This window comes from Lontra canadensis, unplaced genomic scaffold (assembly GCF_010015895.1).
Source record: "Lontra canadensis isolate GAN:19392208 unplaced genomic scaffold, GSC_riverotter_1.0 scaffold21, whole genome shotgun sequence".
NCBI lineage: Eukaryota > Metazoa > Chordata > Mammalia > Carnivora > Mustelidae > Lontra > Lontra canadensis.
In genome coordinates, this window is record NW_022631015.1 from 19,310,174 (window position 1) to 19,328,322 (window position 18,149).

The following is an 18,149-nucleotide window of genomic DNA, read 5'->3' on the forward strand; positions in this document are numbered from 1 at the left end:
TAGACTGATGGGTAATTAAATCCATGTGAAGCATTTTGTAACTAATTGCTATGTTCTAATCACAGATTGCTTTCTATTTGTCAAGGTAAGTGTATATAATTACACAGTCCTTATTTTCTTTAATCTGAAATCATCCCAGTTGGGTGAATATTTTTAAGCACTCCGAGTCTTAGAATATTTGGTACATTTCTTGCATAAAGGTAATTTGCATATTTTATAATTTGAGGGCCTTTTATGGTAAAATAGCTTTTAGTGTCACAGCAATTCTGTGGTCAATAACAATTTCTACAATCTAGGTTCATTGTTCAATTTTTAATTTATTTATTTTTTTAATAGTAAGGCCGATTTGTTATCTACTGAAAGCTAGTAATGTTCAGAGCATTATATGGACTGTGGTACTAATCACAGTAGCTTGAAAAGACCAAGGATCAGTAAGTGGATTTAAAATAGAATATTTCAAATGACTCCGGTAAAATAAATGAATAGCTTTGGGGGTGGGAGAGTCCCTGTGTGGGAGAGCAGCACTGGCAAGATAGGGCTGTAACTACTTGGCACATCATAGCAGGTATCAATCACTAGGCCGTTTCTGGAAAGAGGTCTGGAGGGGATTTCGTCTCCTGGTGGGAGCAGAATTTTAGATGTGGACACCCACTCAAAGCTTGGGTTTTTTTTTGTTTTGTTTTTGTTAATACAAGTTGCCTCTGCTGCCACATGAGGCTAGACGCTGTGCTTCTGGGATGCAGGACCGGGGCCGCCTTCATCTTTGTGTTCGAAGCATGGTGCCTGGCCAGCGGATCTCCCTCGGTTAATGTTCATGGAATATATTGACCGAGAGGGAATCCACGATCACTTTCTGAAGATTTTCTTCATTTGTGAACTTCCTTGTCTCATTCAGTGCTTGGATAGATCTTTAAGGCACATTATAAAGCACTGCATTAAAAAAAATTTTATTTAATTCACTTTTTGTACATGCTTTTTCTTAGATGAACTGTGTAACATCTTTTTTTTTAATTGCTAATGACTTTTAATAGCCTTGTAATTTGTAATGAATATTCTTTAACTTTAGTCTTCTGTAAGTGAGAACTATCATGAGAAGTATGGTTTCCTAAGGCAACGTTACAGTATACTCATTAGGGGGCCAGACACTTTCCCCCCTCACTCTTCCCACTGTCTTTCCTCCAGCTGTTAAAGCTGTCCCATCTGGGTGCAGAGCTGGGGGTCTTCAGGCCGCATCCCAGACCTGTTTCCCCGCCTTCTGACCTGGAAGAGCTTGTTGACAACCTGCCAGCCATTTCTTTCTCAGATATAAATGCTGTGTTCGATTCCTATCTACCACTGTACCTCATCCCATAATTTCTTTTTGTATTAGTGTATATAACAATAAATATAGGTGTGATATATTTTATCTTCATTACGTCTGAGTTTAATACCTCGAGTATAGAGTATTCTTTGCCATTGTTAAGGCTTCTCATAGATATTGGCTCAGGTCCTGGTAACCACTTCCTTGTCTTGATGTTCTTCCTTTATTTATTTATTTATTTTTTATTTTTTAAAGATTCTATTTATTTATCTGACAGATCACAAGTAGGCAGAGAGGCAGGCAGAGAGAGAGGGGGGGAAGCAGGCTCCCCGCTGAGCAGAGAGTCTGATGTGGTGCTCGATCCCAGGACCCTGAGATCAGGACCTGAGCCAAAGACAGAGGCTCAACCCACTGAGCCACCCAGGCGCCCCTTGGTGTTCTTTCTTTTCAACTTTTACTTTGAAATACATCCAGGTTTATAATAATGTTGCAAAAATAGTACAGAGAGTTAGCATTTACCCTCATCTACCCTGCTCAAAAGTGAATTATCTTCCATGACCCTAGTGTAATGATCAATACTAGAAAACTAACACTGGTCTAGTACTGCTATGTAATCTGCAGACGCTATTCAAATGTTCCCCATTGTCCCACGGAGTTCCTTTTTCTGGCCCAGCATCCTGTTGAAGAAGCCATCTGACATGTAGTCATTATGTCCCCGCAATCTCTTAACCCCCCATCTGGGGCAGTATCTTATCCTTCCTCGTCTTGCGTGACGTTGATGTTTTTGAACGGTGTGTACTGGCCATTTATTTATAGAACCTCTCTCAGATGGGTTTGTGTCATGCTTTTGCATGATGAAATTCGAATTATGTATTTTGGGCAGGAATACAGTTAAACTGATGTTGGGCACTCTTCAGGTCATCCAGGTACATGACGTTGAAATGGCTCACTACAGGGGGGTTCATTGTTACCATTCAATCAAAATGGCATCTCCAGGTTTCTCCCTTATGAAGTTCATTATTTTTCTCAGTAAGTACCCTGCAGGGATAAACTGCCAGACCATGCAGTTACTTTGTCTTCAACTCCTGCCCACCAACTTTAACATGCATTGGTGATTCTTACCTCCAACAGTTATTACCATGGTGTTTGCAAATGGGGATTTTTCTATCTCTCCTCTTAAATTTAGCAATTGGAATTATGTTATCAGGAGTATCTGTGCTTTTCCCCTTTATTTATTTATGTAAGTGTAAATATTTATTTTATTCTGTGCTTCAAATTCCATTAGTATCATGATTTATATTGTTGCTCAAATTGTCCCAGATTGGCCATTTGGCAGTGTCTCAGACACCGTTCTGTTATAGGAGACACATCGGTAAACCAAACAAATGAAAATCTCAGTCTTATTGTAGCTTTCATCTTAGTTAGGGGTGGTGTGAAGAGACAATATACAATAACCATAATTAGAAATAAATTATATAGTATATTAGAATGAGAAACTTCTCTCCATTTTTCCTTCTGCTGGGTCCCCTTCCTTCTATATTCACTAAGTAATTTCCTCTCAATGGATTCTGTTGGACATCTTTAAAATAAACAATGAATGAAAGAGACCCTCTGGGACGTCACCTTCATCCATCACCAGCTGAAGTCACATGAAATAACATAAATGAATGAGGGAATTTCCAATTGAGAATACAAAATGTTTTTCACAAGGGTTTTGTAGAATATTTAAGTGAATTCAGGTTTGAAGTATCAAAATGGGCTTCCCTGGAAGAGATTTGTCAGACATGATAGAGGTAAATTAACGCATTTTAAAAACTTAACCAACATACTTATAAAAAATAACAGTAATCTGGTGTAATGGGCTGAGTTTGGGCCAGTGTAATTACCGCAAATACTCTGTTTTCTTCTTAAATCATTTCTCCGTGGTTAGACAATAATACCACAGTAATAGGTTGGTTGCAGGAATGGAGGGAAAGGTGGGGAGTTTCCTTGTAACAGTTTCATGGAGGGTTACTGGGGGTAGTAAACATTAGTTTTCATTAAGTTAGTATGAGTGGTTTGGTGATGATATTTCCTTTTTTCTCAGAGAAGAAGAGTTGTGTAAATCAGACTTGGAGATTGGGAGCTTTTAAAAATTTCTTATTCAACTCATGTCCTGATTAACAATATACAATTCACATATCTTACCCATTTTCTATGTTTGTTTTCTCATTGTGAAGTTATAAGGTAAATAATGGTTTACAATCAGAGGCAGTTTGTAGATCTTTGAATATCTCATGCTTGGAAATGCTATTTGCAGCAAAAACTACATTACTGGATATATATTTCGATAGTGAGAAGCTCCACACCCAGTCTGGAGCTCAGTGAGGGGCTTGAACTCACGACCCTGCGATCAAGACCTGAGTCGGACACCTAACCCATGGAGCTGCCCAGGTGCTGCTGAGTAGAGTTTTAAATAGATTAATGATCTTGGTATTTTCTTGAATATTGTGAACTATATAAAATGTGCAAGTCCAAGCTGACTTAAACATGATAACACAAAATCGTAGAATTATAGAATTGAGAGTTTCTTAATCTCATTTCTTATTAACTTCAGTATTTTGCAGTTTTCTTAAACTACAGCAAGACAATCAAGTAGAGAGAAGCAAGCATAAGTAAATGAAATATAAAATATATGAGGTACAACATCTTTTACCTATCAGGCTATTTAACTGAAGAGTTTTTAGTTTTTTCTTGATTATTGAGGAGAAAGTATAATTAAAGTCGAAGTTCATATTAATTCTTTCAGTTCTTCATTGTAGATAGTTGTATAGGCTGTATAACAGTGCTGTCCAATAAAAATATAAAGTGAACCATGTAAGTAATCTAAACTGTTTAGCTAGCCATGTTAAGAAAAGTCACGAGATACAGGTTAAATTTATTTTAGAAGATCTCTTAATTAACCCAGTATATGCATATGTAATCATTTCAACTTATAATCAGTATAAACATTCTTATTATTTAAATTCTTTTTTCATACCTTCAGCATTTGTACACGTACAGCACAGGTCAGTCTGCACTAATTGTATTTTAAGTGTTCCTTATCCACATGATGGCTACCATATTGGATAGCTCAGGCTGATACTCTTAATGCGTCTCATTATTTATTTATGCATTGTTTTGGTTTTCTTCTGTCATTTCTTATTTTTAATGCTACTAAAGCTTGCTTTCTTTTGCGATTTTAGTTGGTACTTGTCACATTGCCATAATTATAGTCAAAGTTGAATAGAGGTTGTCTTTGATTCACTGAATTGGCATTTTGTTCGAGTTCCTTTCTTGGTAGTTAAGATATTAATTCTTTTCCCTGCTCTGCTACTGGTTTTGTATAACTTTGGGAAAGCCCATTTAATCTTTCTGATCCTCAGAGTCTTTGTTTATAAAATGAGGTGAATAAAGTCTTGCATTTTCTAACCGGACAAATGTGATTTTTACAATTACCTTTGTGTTTGTTACTCAAGTACATTGATTAATTATCCCAATATGCATTGTGTTAGGCATAGTACCCAAAACAAAAAAAACTAATGGAATCTGTTTTCAGTGAATCATGGTGAGGGGCCAGTTGGTAGATTAGGAAGAGAGAGAAAAGTGATCTTAATTCACTCTCAAGGTAAAATTATTAAAGTCTTATATCATATCTGGAGACAGATTAGAGAGCCCTGAATTGTAATAATTGGGGCAAGGAAAAAGATGAGGTCATTGGAGTATTGGGTTGTTGTTCTCCTCAGTGTCACCAAACAACTGTATTTTATCTTTCTTTGAAAAGTGGAGAAATAAGAAATTATCATTTTTACCCCTGCGAGATGGTTATTTTTCAATGGCATTCACATTTTCCCCTTAGGCTAGAGGAGAGTTACCATTCTATTTTTAAATACTGAATATTAGCTATCTAGAGTAGCCTCAGATAGCAGAATTTAATAAAGGTCATTGCACTTAATTATGCTTATAGAACCACTTAAAGCACACTGACTTCATTGGTTGATTTAGCTTCTTTTCAAGTGTTTTATGAAACAGAAAAAAAAGATGGATTTTACCAATATTTACTTAATCACAAGGACTATTACTTGTTCACATTTTAATTATAAAACATTTCCAAAATATATAAAATTAACACAATTAGTTAGAAGCTAACAGTTAAAAAATTACTAGTTGTATCAGATTTTAACATTTTATCATATTCAATTCAGACCTTTTTAAAAACTAAAGATAATATTGAAGTCTCCTGTGTGTATCTTTCCATGATTCCATCCATAGTTTATTATAATTCCCACCATTTCTTCTTTCTTCTTTTCCTATCTTCTTCTGGATTAAGTATTATGATTCCATTTTATCTCCACTAATCCCATGTAAGCTATACCTCTGTTTGACTGACTGATTGTGGGTTGCTCAAGGGTTCATATATACACATTTGACTTACCATAGTCAGCCTTTAAATAATATGGCATTCTTTCATTACCGTATGAGAGCCTTATAATTATATACTTCCGTTACCTCCTTCCTTCTCTTTTTTGTGGGTTTTTTTTTTTTGTTTTTTGTTTTTTTTTTTTGCATATAGACCCCACAGTATATTGGTGTTATTTTAGCTTGAAGCAGTCAATTATATTTTGAACTGATAAAAAGTGAGAAAAACAGCTTTTCTATATACCCACAAGTTTACCAATTTCTGGTACTGTCCTTTCCTTTGTGTATTTTCTGGTGCTCTTCTTTCCATCTGGAATCACTTCTTTTCTGCTTAAAGATCTTTTTTTCTTACTCTTTAGACTAATGGTCTGCTGGTAATGAATTCCCTCAGCTTTGTCTGTAGTCTTTATTATGCCCTCATATTAATAGCTATTTTTTAATTTTCATTGAATACAAAATCCTAGGGTAGTTTTTCAGTATTTTGTGGATGTCTCTCTGTTGCATTCTGGATTGCACGGTTTCTGACAAAAAGTTTTCTGTGCTATGTTTGAGCCTCTGTGCAGTGTCTTCCTCACTCCCTTCACTCCCCAATAGCTTTTAAAATTTTCTCTTTATTGCTCTTTTTCTTTTTTTAAAGCAATTTGTTTTTAATGCACTTTGGTGTGCTTTTCTTTATGTCTATTTTACTGAGGTTGATTGAGTTTCTTGAATTTGTGGTTTATACTTCTCACCAAATTTGGAAATAATTGAGCCATTATTTCAGGGAATCTAATTATGTGTGTGTTATTTGGTTTGGTATTGTTCTCTGCTCATTCTTACCCTCCATTCTTTCTCCCTTTGCTTCATTTTGGATAGTTTGTGTCCCTCTGTTTTCAACTTCATCCCTGGAAGTTTCAGTAGCGTCTTTTTCTAATATCTTCTATTTCTTTTCTCATCATGTTCACATTTTCTCAGGATATGGACCACATTTACAATAGCTGTTTTAGCGTCCTTGTCTGCTAATTTCATCATCTCTGTAATTTATGACTCTGTTCCTATTGATTGGTGTTTCTCCTGATTATAAATGTAGTCAGTGTTTTCTTTCCTGTCTGCATGCCTGATAATTTTTGTTTGGATGCTGGGCATTTTAAATTTCATGTTGTCGAACATTAGATTTTGTTGTTTTCCATTAAAGAGTTTTGGACTTTGTTCTTTCACAGAATTCAGTTATTTGAAATTACTTTAATTTGGGGGAGGCTTTCTTTTAAGGTCTGTTAGTATAGGTCCAGAGCAGGTTCTAGTAGAACACAAATTTTTCTCAACCATGAAGGCAAAATAGCCTTCTAAGGACTCTATCCCTTCAGTCACATATTCTAAGATCTTTCCGTTGACTTCTGGGAACACAAATCATTCCTGGTCCTGCATGACTCCTAAGACTTGCGTGGCCCACTGCTTTGCTCTGATTCTTTCACCAGCCTTGGGATTTAGTTTCCTCTCATGCATGTCCAGATATTACTCAGCCCAGAACTTGAGGGGAGCCCTCAGCTGATCTTTGGAGCTCCATCTCTGTGCAACTCTTTTGTCTATAATATTTAAACCCGTGTAGTCTAGCTTTCTGAGTTTCAGTCTCTTTCTTCTCAACTCAGCAAGATCGTTGGGCTCTGTTTGCTTTCCCCTTTCCTGCACTGTGGCCTAGAAAATGCCTTTAGGAAGTAAGATGGGTAATTATAGGATTCTCCTTGTCTGCTTCTTTCAAAAATCACAGTCCCTCACTGCCCGTTATTACTCATCTGGTGATTGTTATTTCATACACGTTACCACTTTTTCTAGTTGTTATAGCATTGAGGCAGTTCCTGTAATAGTTAATTCTTTGTGTGTGGAAATGGGAGTCCTCACTGTATTTCCTTTTATTAAAATTTTGTGTTGTCATCAGTATGACCAGAGTCCACAATTTATACTGGATATTATATATTCTTCCGCTGAAATACCCATTGGTAGATAAAATTTTGATTAGCATGGTTTGCTCAAGTTACAGAGTTGATTATTGGTATATATGTTATTTTAGTATAAGAGGTGGTAAAAGCACCTTTTATTAATACCACCTGCAATTTCTTTTTAGAAATTTTGAATTGAACAGGTATCTGACCATTAAATCTTTGATACGTGAGGTATGTATCAAACCTTCATATTCTGGTTATTCTTTTTTCCTTAAGACACAACTACCTGCTTTTCCACAGAACTTCTAAACTTTAAAATATTTTCTTAGAGTTGTGCCTCAATCTTTCATTATGTAGGGACAGTTCTCATCACCCAATCCCCCCCCCACCCACCGCCGGCCTAACTTTCTATTCACCAGAAAAAAAAAAAAAATCTTCAGATTTTGATGACATCAGACCTGGAAAAGGTACACTTAAAGAATATTTTAACCCACTTTTTTGGTCAGTTGCCGAAGTATAGTAACTAAAAGGAGCCAAACTGAACTGAATTATGCTATTTATCACTATAGTTACTTGGTGTGTGGGTAGTAGATTCTTGGGGATGATCCTATTTTTTTCTTTAATGAAGGAAAAATGAGTTTTTTCCTGCCTCATAACAAAGGATTTTATTTTACTTGTTCTTATTTGTTCCTCCTTCTGAGATTGTAGCAGTGACTGAGACTCTGGAGACTGAGTTTTTGGCAAATGTTGGTTTGTTGGGTGTCAACTTAAATGATGTGAAGATAGAAGCTGGGGGCTCCTTAGTAATCTTTAGGTTCTGTTGAAGGGAAACGAAACAGAATAGATAAAAGGCCAGCACCAGCTCCTTTCCCTCTTTTCCCTCTTGGTGCTACCAACTAACTGGCCTAAATGTGTCACTGGTCTCAGATTCCTTTTTACTTGTTCCTGTTTAATTTTGTGAGTCTGATTTCAGGCATTTTGGTCAATTATAACAAATTCTCCCTCCCAAAAAAGAGCGAAAGAAGGTAATTTCTTTAAGATAGACTGGACATTGACCTTAACTGTTACTCCTTTTCCTGTTTCTTCTTATCTACCAAATATAGTGATTTGAGAATTCTGAATTGGCACCAAATATTCATGAGCTTACACACGAAAATATCTTAAAACACAGAGTTATTGAGAACTTTCACTAGCAAGTATAATATACATGTTGCATATTCATTGCCCATGACAGTGAATAGGTTATCAACATGTAATTTTTGTTTCCTTAGCTCTGCTTGGTGAGCTTGAACCTCATGCCCCCACTGGCTCCCATCTTATAATTCTTTCTCACCACAAATTCCTCTCTGCCAGCACGTCACCCCAACCACACTGACCTCGTTGTGGTTGCTTGGGAACCGTAAACATGCTGATGCTGGATCTTAGGTTCCCTCTGCCGCGAGTGCCCCTCCTTCAGCTAATTGCACGTGGCGCATGGCCTTGGTTCATGCATGGTTCACGTTATCCTGAGTCTTCCTCAACTACTCCTTGTCAAAAGTAATGTCCTGACCCACCACGTTATCACTCATTCTTTATCCTGCTTTTAGACATCTTATAGCACTTACTCATACTTGACAGTATATTACTCATCTTTTAGTTTATTATATCCCTCACGTGAATAAATTTCACTCAAGATCTAGCACAGTGTCTGGTACATTAAAATACTCAACAGATACTTGCTAGATGAAGAATGAGCGATGAATGAGTGAATGGATGGATGTTGTGTTATTTGTGTTAGAACACCTACACTGTCCACCTCATGCACCTCCAAACTGAATAGAAGAATGTGAGAGAAAGTAGAAAGCTGTATCTGCCATTTAAGCCCTTGAAATGATTAATTTTTAAGTTTTACATTCAAGGTCGAATTTCCGTAAAGATAGCTGCAGTATTTTTAGTCCCACTTGACTATAGATTTGGTGTAGTTCACTTTGGGGAAAGACATTTGGGACCATAAAACATTAGTCATAAAGATATTCTGTCCTTTTAAAATTTAAGTTCTATTTGTCCTTCATTCTGTAGTTGGGTTCATTGGCCCAGATAGTGCAAAATGCTTTGCTTCTTTAGTTTCTTTTATGCTCTAAACTATTCTGTAACTCTTGAACTTCGTCTTGGAATCTAGAGGAATTTTAAACATCTCTACAATCACCTGATACTAATTTTTTTCTGAGCACAGGATACTGTGTTGTAGACTTCTTGTTCTTTTCTCCCTCTTCTGACTTCTTTTTCTATCTGTAATGTTTGGACTTCTGGGAGTTGAAGTGGTTGTGATTTTTTTAAAGACCATAGAACATCTCTCTGCATATCCTGCTAAAATACCAGAGGGCCCATTCATAGACACTCCTGTCTGGGTCCTCTCTGGGGGCATTAGAAAAGCCCATATATGGCATAAAACACACTGTGGGATTAGGATAAACTTAATCTCCCTCACTGAGGTTTACTGCGGGTTCTGGAGCCTGGGGAGTCAGATGCTTTGTTTTCAGAAAGTGTGTCATCCTTTTGTGTTGTTTAGTTTGCTTTTAGCTTTCCATTATTTCCAGATTCTTGTAGAAGTATGAAAATAAACAGTATTCTCTCTGATTATGACCTTTCGAAAGAAATAAATTAAACAGGTTGCTTTTGTTTAGCGACAACATGATCAATTTATGTCAACAACTTCTCTTCTGTGTTGCATTGTAATCACAGAGGTCAGGGTGCTCTGCAAATACTCTGTCAACTCTTGCTATTAACGCAATAAAAAAGATAATTTTAAAGTTTAATTGTCTTGCGGATAGTTGATCTCTCTGAACTTACCTATAAGTGGAAAATCTTACTTTTAGGTAAAAAAAAAAATTTATATTCACCTGCTGTGCTATCCAGTTGTCCTTATAGGATAATAGGAAATTTTAAGTAAGGCTGCTGATCTTATGGAGAACTTAAGAGACCATATAACACACTTTGCCGCATTCAAGCTGCATTTTCATATTGTCCAAAGAAAATTTGTTATTTCCTTACTGCCTGATACAGAACGTAGTATACTCCTGTGCACACACTCTATGTACATGTACACATGTACATCCATATGTATATGGAACCAAAATTTAATGCGTGCTTCCTTTGTGTTATGCGGCGTAGTAAGTCTTAGGCATTCATTTATTAGTGAGGTTTTGGCACCTCTGTGTGGAGATGCTTACATTCTAACGAACCACTAACTATAATGCATTGTGATACAAAATTTTATATAAGATGCTTGGGAGCACAGAACAGGAGCATCAAAATTAGTCTGGGTGGTCAAGAAAATTTCCCTTAAGGTTGTATTCATTATGCAAAGAGTAGAAGACACTTTAGAGGGAACAGCATATGCGAATTTACGGAGGCCTGAGCAGCAGGACTTGCACAAAGAAGTACAAGGAATTCAGTTTCCCTACAGTGGGAGTGATGTCCAGTGTTAGGTTTGTGGAGAACAGTGATTTTGTTGTGATTATGAGACAGAGTGTTCTTGATCTCAGAAGGTACATGCTGACATATTGAGATTTAAAGTGCTACAACGTCCACAGCTAACTCTCAGCGAAAAACAAACAAACAAACAAACCCAAGTATGTGTGTTAGTTGTTTGGTGTACTACTGTTGAGATTTTTCTATAAATGTAACATTGTTCAAAATAAAAAGTTAGCAAAAACACCTTCATGCCTATGATAACTTTTGTTAGTTTGCAATAGTATAAACAATATAGTTGAAGAATGAGGTAATTAATTGATGGTATGTCATTGTTCTATCCAGGATAGCCATGGTTGGTCCTGTTATGATGCTATCTTTAATAATATTGTCATTTCAGGGGTGTTTGTTTGTTTGTTTGTTTTACAAAACCCTTGAGCATCCAATAATAGGATTAGAGGGATCAAAGAAGTTATATTGTCTAATTCACTATTAAGTGAATCGATTGATTAGGTGGAGGACTGGCTACATATATTATTACTTAAAAACATCACCACTGAAGAAATTTCCATGACCCTTCCAGTGCTTAATCAGAGACTCATAGTTATTTGTGAATATTCTAAGTTTTTTTTTTTTAAGAAAAAGACAAACCATAAAAATCTAATTAATGTGCCCTTGTCATCCTTAAAACAGAGGATCTGGAATTAAGAGGAGAGAATTGAATGCATATTAAATAAATACAACATACTCTGTTTTTAATTCATATTCCTTATTGGCCTTTGAGGAAGATGGAAATTGAGCACTGGAATGGGCTGGTGGAAAGAGAGAAGGAAGGGAAGGGCAAAGGCAGGCACGAAGGGAACAAGACAGAAGGAGAAGAGGGTGGCAAGCGTGTTCCGAAGAAGAAAGACTTAGCAGATTTTGAGGTGAACTTTTTTAAAAAATTTTTTGTCGTGGATAAAGATCTTCTGGCTATCTGCTGTCGTTCCCTTTTGATCCCATTAATCACTGTTTACAGTTTTCCTGTTTTTGTAATCTTTACTTTTAGAGACTCTACTCCTAGTGGAACAAATGAATCACCTTTGTGTGGTAGAAATTTTCCAAACGATAAAGCCAGAGCCACTGGAGGAAAAAATCAGTTCTCTGATTAGATGAAATCAGTCTTTGCCCATATTTTCATCTACTACATTGAAGCCAGTTACAGTGAGTCCTAAGCTTTTGAAATTGAGTTTTGGCAAAGTTTGATTTTCAAAAAGGATTTTCTTTGTTGTGAGACTCTTTTATTGAGGATATTATCTTTTTTTTTTTTTTTTTTTGTTAACCTTTTATGTCTTCTCCTTTTTCTGTCCTCTGTCATCTCAGATTACTCTGGAGCAAAGATCAGAATCCAGCTGTGGGGGTGGTTCTCCATTCGGGCAAAATACCGTGCATTTCAACTGTAGGCTGGTCCGTAATTACTTGGGCAAAATGATAATGGATTCTAATAATTGAACTTTTAGAGGACTTTCCCTGGTAAGACACATTTCATTCCTTCCTAGTATTTGTTAATCTTTTCACCAGAATTAACAACAACAAATGGATGATAGATGATCTGATGAGCCTGATGTTCATTAGAAAAGGCAAAATGAACAATTTCAGGAAAACAAAAATCAGTTTTTTTAATAATAATAATAAACAGTTTTAGGAAAAAGTAAAATCTCTCCTCAAATGCTTATTAAAAGCTAATTTCTGCCCTACTTTTCCACCTCCTACTTTCCCTTTTTTGCATGTGTTTATTTTTACAGGCCTGGGAGTTTCTACTGGGCATTCATTCCTCTTATCTCAGTTCTTCCTGCTTGCATCTTTTTTTTTTTATTTATTTTTTTTAATTTTCATGTGTTTGTTTTCCTGACACGTATTCATCACAGTCCACGCTGGAGAGCAGACTGGGCCTATCTCATTGTGGCTGACATCATCCTCCCCCCTGAGTCAGCCCAGCTAGCCTCTCATTCTGGTGTCTGGGGCTGTGTTCTCCAGTCCCCGCCCCCCCGCCCTCCCCCCGCTCACCCCGCCCCCCTGCCCCCACCACTGATAGGGATGTATGTGAAGTTCCCAGGGTGTCTGTTAATGTCCCCTTGCCAGCTCCTGGATAATAGCCAGTGTTAGCTCACAGAAGCTTAATGATGAATCCATATCTGTCATGAGCTGGAATTGATGCAGGGCACATAGTAGGGAAGGGCTTAATAAATGTTTGATAGACCAATAAAGAAACGAATGTGCAAAGGAATATAGCTCATAACCGAAGTCCTCAAGGAATGAAGCTGTTTAGGCAAGCCCTTCTGTCCATAAGTATAGCCAATTAAGTGTGTGGCTAGAAGCATGCATGTGTCCCAGCCTCCATTAGTGATCACAGACTGCAGCCTGCACTTTCCCTGGTGAATTCAGACGCAAGCGGACCTGACAGGAACCGCTTGCACAGTGAGTAATCACCAGACTTCCCAGAGAAAAAAAGGATGGCAGGGAGTGGATTCCACATTTAGCTTCACTGTTAGTGTGAGATGACTTTCTATATCCTCACGATTGGAAGGATCAGAACTCATTGGAATTCTTGAGATAGAACCTTGCAAAATCCGACTTTCTCACGTTGATTAAGAGCAGAATCAACTTTGACACGTTTTGGGAGGGAATTGGCAAGGCCCGCTTTGCCAAAAGTCCTGGGATTTCACATTTTGCACATGTGCTCTCATTTCACTGTGTTTTAACCCAGGTTGCTGTTATAAAGAGCATTTTAGCAGCCTTGATCTTGGAGACATCAAGACCATTATTCCTGTTGTTGCTCTGATTTAGTGTTACAGCTGCTTCCTCTTTATGTGATTTAATTTGAAGTTTCAGCCCACCAGGGGGCTATTGGTCCCCACCTATGCGGCTTTAAGAGCTGGCTGCTGTTTTCTGCATGGATGTTATTTCCATTCCTATTCATAGTGATTTTTCCCCCTTCTATATTCATCTAGCAACAGCAAGGCACTGTTCCAGGAACTCGCTCTCTCTACATAAGGCGTAACATGGAACCATTTGGATGGAAAAATTATAAATTAAAATTATTCTGTTCATTTTAAAATATTCATATTGTGTTGCTCAAGTGCCAGTAACTGGAAAATCAGGGATAATGTCCTGTTTTTATAACCTCTTTCAGAGTGTTTTAAAATCCGTATATGCTGTTACTTAGCCATCTCTTTTCCTGGAGTGGATTTTGTGATAAGATTAAAAACAAACCGGCTGGGGGGTGGGGGGCGGCTTGTAGGAGTCCACTGTCTGATGGGATATGTAATATTCAAATAAAGATAATACCACTGATTGCAACCCTTCTTCTTAAAATAGAAAAATATTTACTCCGTGTGCTGGGAATATTTATAAAACTGTCTGACTACAAAGGTAACCTATGAGCATGGCAGACTATTCCTTTTGAAGAGAAAAGTTTTTATTAAATGATTAAAACTAAGCAAATGTTTATTGATTTCTGGAACTACATATTTAATTGAAATAGAGAAAACCTGTGTATTCACAGGACTACTGATTTGCAGATTCTGAAAACATCTCCAACTTTTTAAATAGGGCTGTTTTTTTGTTTGTTTTTGTTTTGATGCCTCCAGTTCTCTATGCTAAGTTATTGATTCTTTAATTGCAGGAAACTAAAATTTTGCTTCTATCCTTGTATTTTCTGTGTTGTATGGGTGTGTTTGAGGATGTGCATGTCTCAGAAAGATAGACCCTAGGGAAAAGTGAAACATGTTGTTATGTGGTTTGGCTGGTTTTGGGTAAAGTAAATATATCTCTTATTCTAGAGGAAAGAGTACTTATTGGCGATCTCAGCTTCATGTGTATTTTTCCACCTCTGTGGAAGGCATTAAAGAGAGTAAAAGTCTTTACTTTCCGCTTCTCTTTTCTGTAGGTTTTTAGGTTCACATTCACACAAAAGCCATGTGTTTTGTTTGTTGTCTCCCTTGGCTGGGAATATTTAAATGTATTTTTTTTTTTTTTTAATTCTTCTCTTCCATCAACTGAAGACAATTTAAAATTATAATTTGAAGACTCTTTCTAGAAATGTATACTTTTGGGTCAGGCTGTCGTCTTTGTGGGCCTGGTGTGTGTGCCGAGGTTCTTCTGAAGCAACAAATCACTTTAGCATGAACAAATTTCACAGGGCTGTTTGATTGTTGGTCTTAGCTTTGTGTGAATCATTTGGCCTTTTAAAATAGGCTAATCCTTTAATCGAATATGCTTTCAGAAAGGTTCTAAAAACCTGGGTGGCTCTTGCTAACTCTCTTTTACTCGTTTTAAATAATACTAGGTTATCCAGACGTGTTTCTTTTTGATTTTTGAAAGGATGTTATTGCAGGCCATAATATTTGAAGTCAGGATTCTCCGTAATAACAGTAACAACAAAACACACACGCATTCTCCTAAAGTCCGATTGATGGAAAACAGGACGCAGGCTGCCAGGAAACAGGTTTTTCAGCACAAATGCTTAGTTGATACAGCAACCGACTTCTTTGAACACCGCAATATAGAGCACTGTATTCTTAACTGAATAAAGAAAACAAATGAGGATAGTGGCTGCAGGAGAAATGGGTACCTCATCATTAATAATTTGTGAGTTAAACCTTAACTACACTTGACATTTTTCTTTGGGTCGGCGACAGACTGATGCGTGAGTCAACTCCTGGTAGCACCTCTCCCGTGCCGCGACTGTTCAGTTCCAAGGCTCGCGGTGCTCCAGAAAGTAGGTCTTCATCGTGATGGGGTTGTCGCTTGCGTCCTGATCAAAGTGCTCCGGAGGACGCGCGGCTGAATTCATTGGCTGTGAATGTTAATCACTCCATAGGACGCACCGATAATTTACAGCATTGTGGTAACTCTCTGGTGTTCGTAAAATGAACTTAATAACCCAGTGCCACCACGGGATAAGCTGCTTTTTCTCTGCAGTTGAATACCCCGCCTGCCCGCATAATGGTGTTGAGTAATACTGCATTAAAAAGAGCGAGCAGCTGTACGATGAAGGAAACAGTTCTGCAGCGGATTTGTTCATTATCTCCTTTGATTCACAGAGGGCGTTTGTGAGATATGGTTGACCAGTGAAGACACGGGGGCTTACGGCAGAGACATTGGCACCGATCTCCCCGCACTGCTGTGGAAACTGGTTGAAGTGATCCCTGAGGGGGCGATGCTGAGGCTTGGCATGACAAATCCACCCTATATTTTAGAGCATCTGGAGGTAAGGCAAAGCGCCCCATTTCCCTGCTGACACAGACACGCTCCAGCCCAAGACAGTGTGGCAGCCTCAGCAGCATCGTACGGTTACATGTAAAACCTCTTGCACATGATCATTATTATTTTATTTCATTTTTCTGTGGTCCCGCGTTACTGGAACGAGTGGAGAATTTCAGACCCTCCTCTGTGTCAGTCTGCACATCTTGTTTTTGCTTGCTCTCCGTTGATTAACGTTGCTTGGGTTTTCCAGCGCTCGCCCTCTCGTCACAGTTCTTTGTTTCTTCTTCGCAGCCCCTCAGACTCCCGTGGCATAAGTGTGCCTCGGTTCCTCCGCTCGGTGCCCTGGTCTAGTCCAGTTCAGGCGCGCTACGGCATTGCATTCATTTTGCATCCGGCTGTGAGCACGGTATCGGAGCCGCTGCTCGCGCTGGCGGTAAGGGTGTGGGGCTGTAAGTGTGAGGGTGTTTTAAATCTCCTCCCTTTGTCTGGGGATGGTTAGGGATGAAGTGGGATCCTAGAGAGACACAGCTCGGTGTTCCTCTCCTTGATTCTCTCGTGGTCACCGTGAACACGAAGGGGTTGTGGCGACGGGAGATGCCTCGTCTCATTTGTATCCCTTCCCCGGGTCAGGCACTTACCCTCAAGTAGCTTACCGTGAAGCTAGAAAAATGGACACGTGTACAAGTACCTGGCATCGGATGACAAATGCCACAGTAAATATGAGCAAGAAACAGGGACATTTAAGTGAAAAAGCGCATGCCAGGATCCATGACAGCTATTTGAGCAACAAAATAATTACGTTGGACCCACAGTTCTAGATAAGAAATCTGATAACTGCTGTTGGAAAATCACGTGCAAAGTATAGAAACAAGGCGCTTATATTTTTATCCGCTGTGTTCTTTACAGTTGTTTCGTGCAGGAAAAAAACATTCCCGAATCTAAAAGCAAGCATAGGTGCTAAAATTTAATGCCCAGATTCCAATGAACAGTCAACAGTGGCAAGATTGTTTCTGTTGACTTGATTGGAAGCCTGTACTTGTCGAAGTTGTGCTGAAAAGCCTCCCTTACATCTGCAACGTCTTTTAGAAATTCTGAAAACAGATTTAGTAGCAATCTGGTTGTTAATTACAAATATACAGCGAAGAAATCCAGCAGTTTCAGTTTTGGTATTCACATATCCCCCAGCCCGATCTATTTGGTAAAGGGATATGATCGGTTAACTTTAGTACTTTGGACAGTGGGGGACTGTTAAGATTTGCTATTGGAAAAACAAGTTGCAGATGTGTCAGTTTATACATAAGCCTGTGACCCAACACTTGAAAAAAGCAAGTGACTTCCCTGTAAAAATCAAATATGGTTAAGTCCTGCTCCGTTTGAAGTAAATGCGAGGCACCTACCAGGCGATATGCTAGATGTGTGGTTTGAAACAGATCTCAGCGAGGACCGAGGGAACCGTAGTACTAGAATCAGCAAAGTTCAAGTAGGGAATAGACATAAAGGGGAAAATCATGCATAGGCTCTGAGATGACTGAATAAAGTACATCTTGAAATGAATTCAGCACTTCTATTAATTGCAAGGTTACAGAAGCGAATGCTGCATTTGTAGCAGATCCTCTGCCCCGAATCTGAAGTAGTGCCAGAGCTGTTGACCTCCACGCGCATGCTCCAGGAGAGCTTCTGAAATCAGCGGAAGTTGCTAAACATAGCTTTACACTTCACCTGGAAAAACACCAGATGTTTAGTTCATACGTCGTGGTTGGGGTGACAGCAAGTTCTGATTGTCATGATGTTACCCTTTG

The 18,149-nt window shown here is 38.2% G+C and overlaps 1 protein-coding gene across 4 annotated transcripts in view; it reads left to right on the forward strand.

Annotated features, from left to right (window-relative positions):
• CDKAL1 (CDK5 regulatory subunit associated protein 1 like 1) overlaps window positions 1-18,149 on the forward strand; it is a 628,275-nt gene that overhangs the window by 368,286 nt on the left and 241,840 nt on the right. For all 4 annotated transcript variants that reach the window (XM_032861632.1, XM_032861630.1, XM_032861633.1 and 1 more), the window contains one exon: window positions 16,188-16,354. In XM_032861632.1, the coding sequence (XP_032717523.1) occupies window positions 16,188-16,354 (167 nt within the window). The remainder of the gene's footprint in view (window positions 1-16,187; window positions 16,355-18,149) is intronic.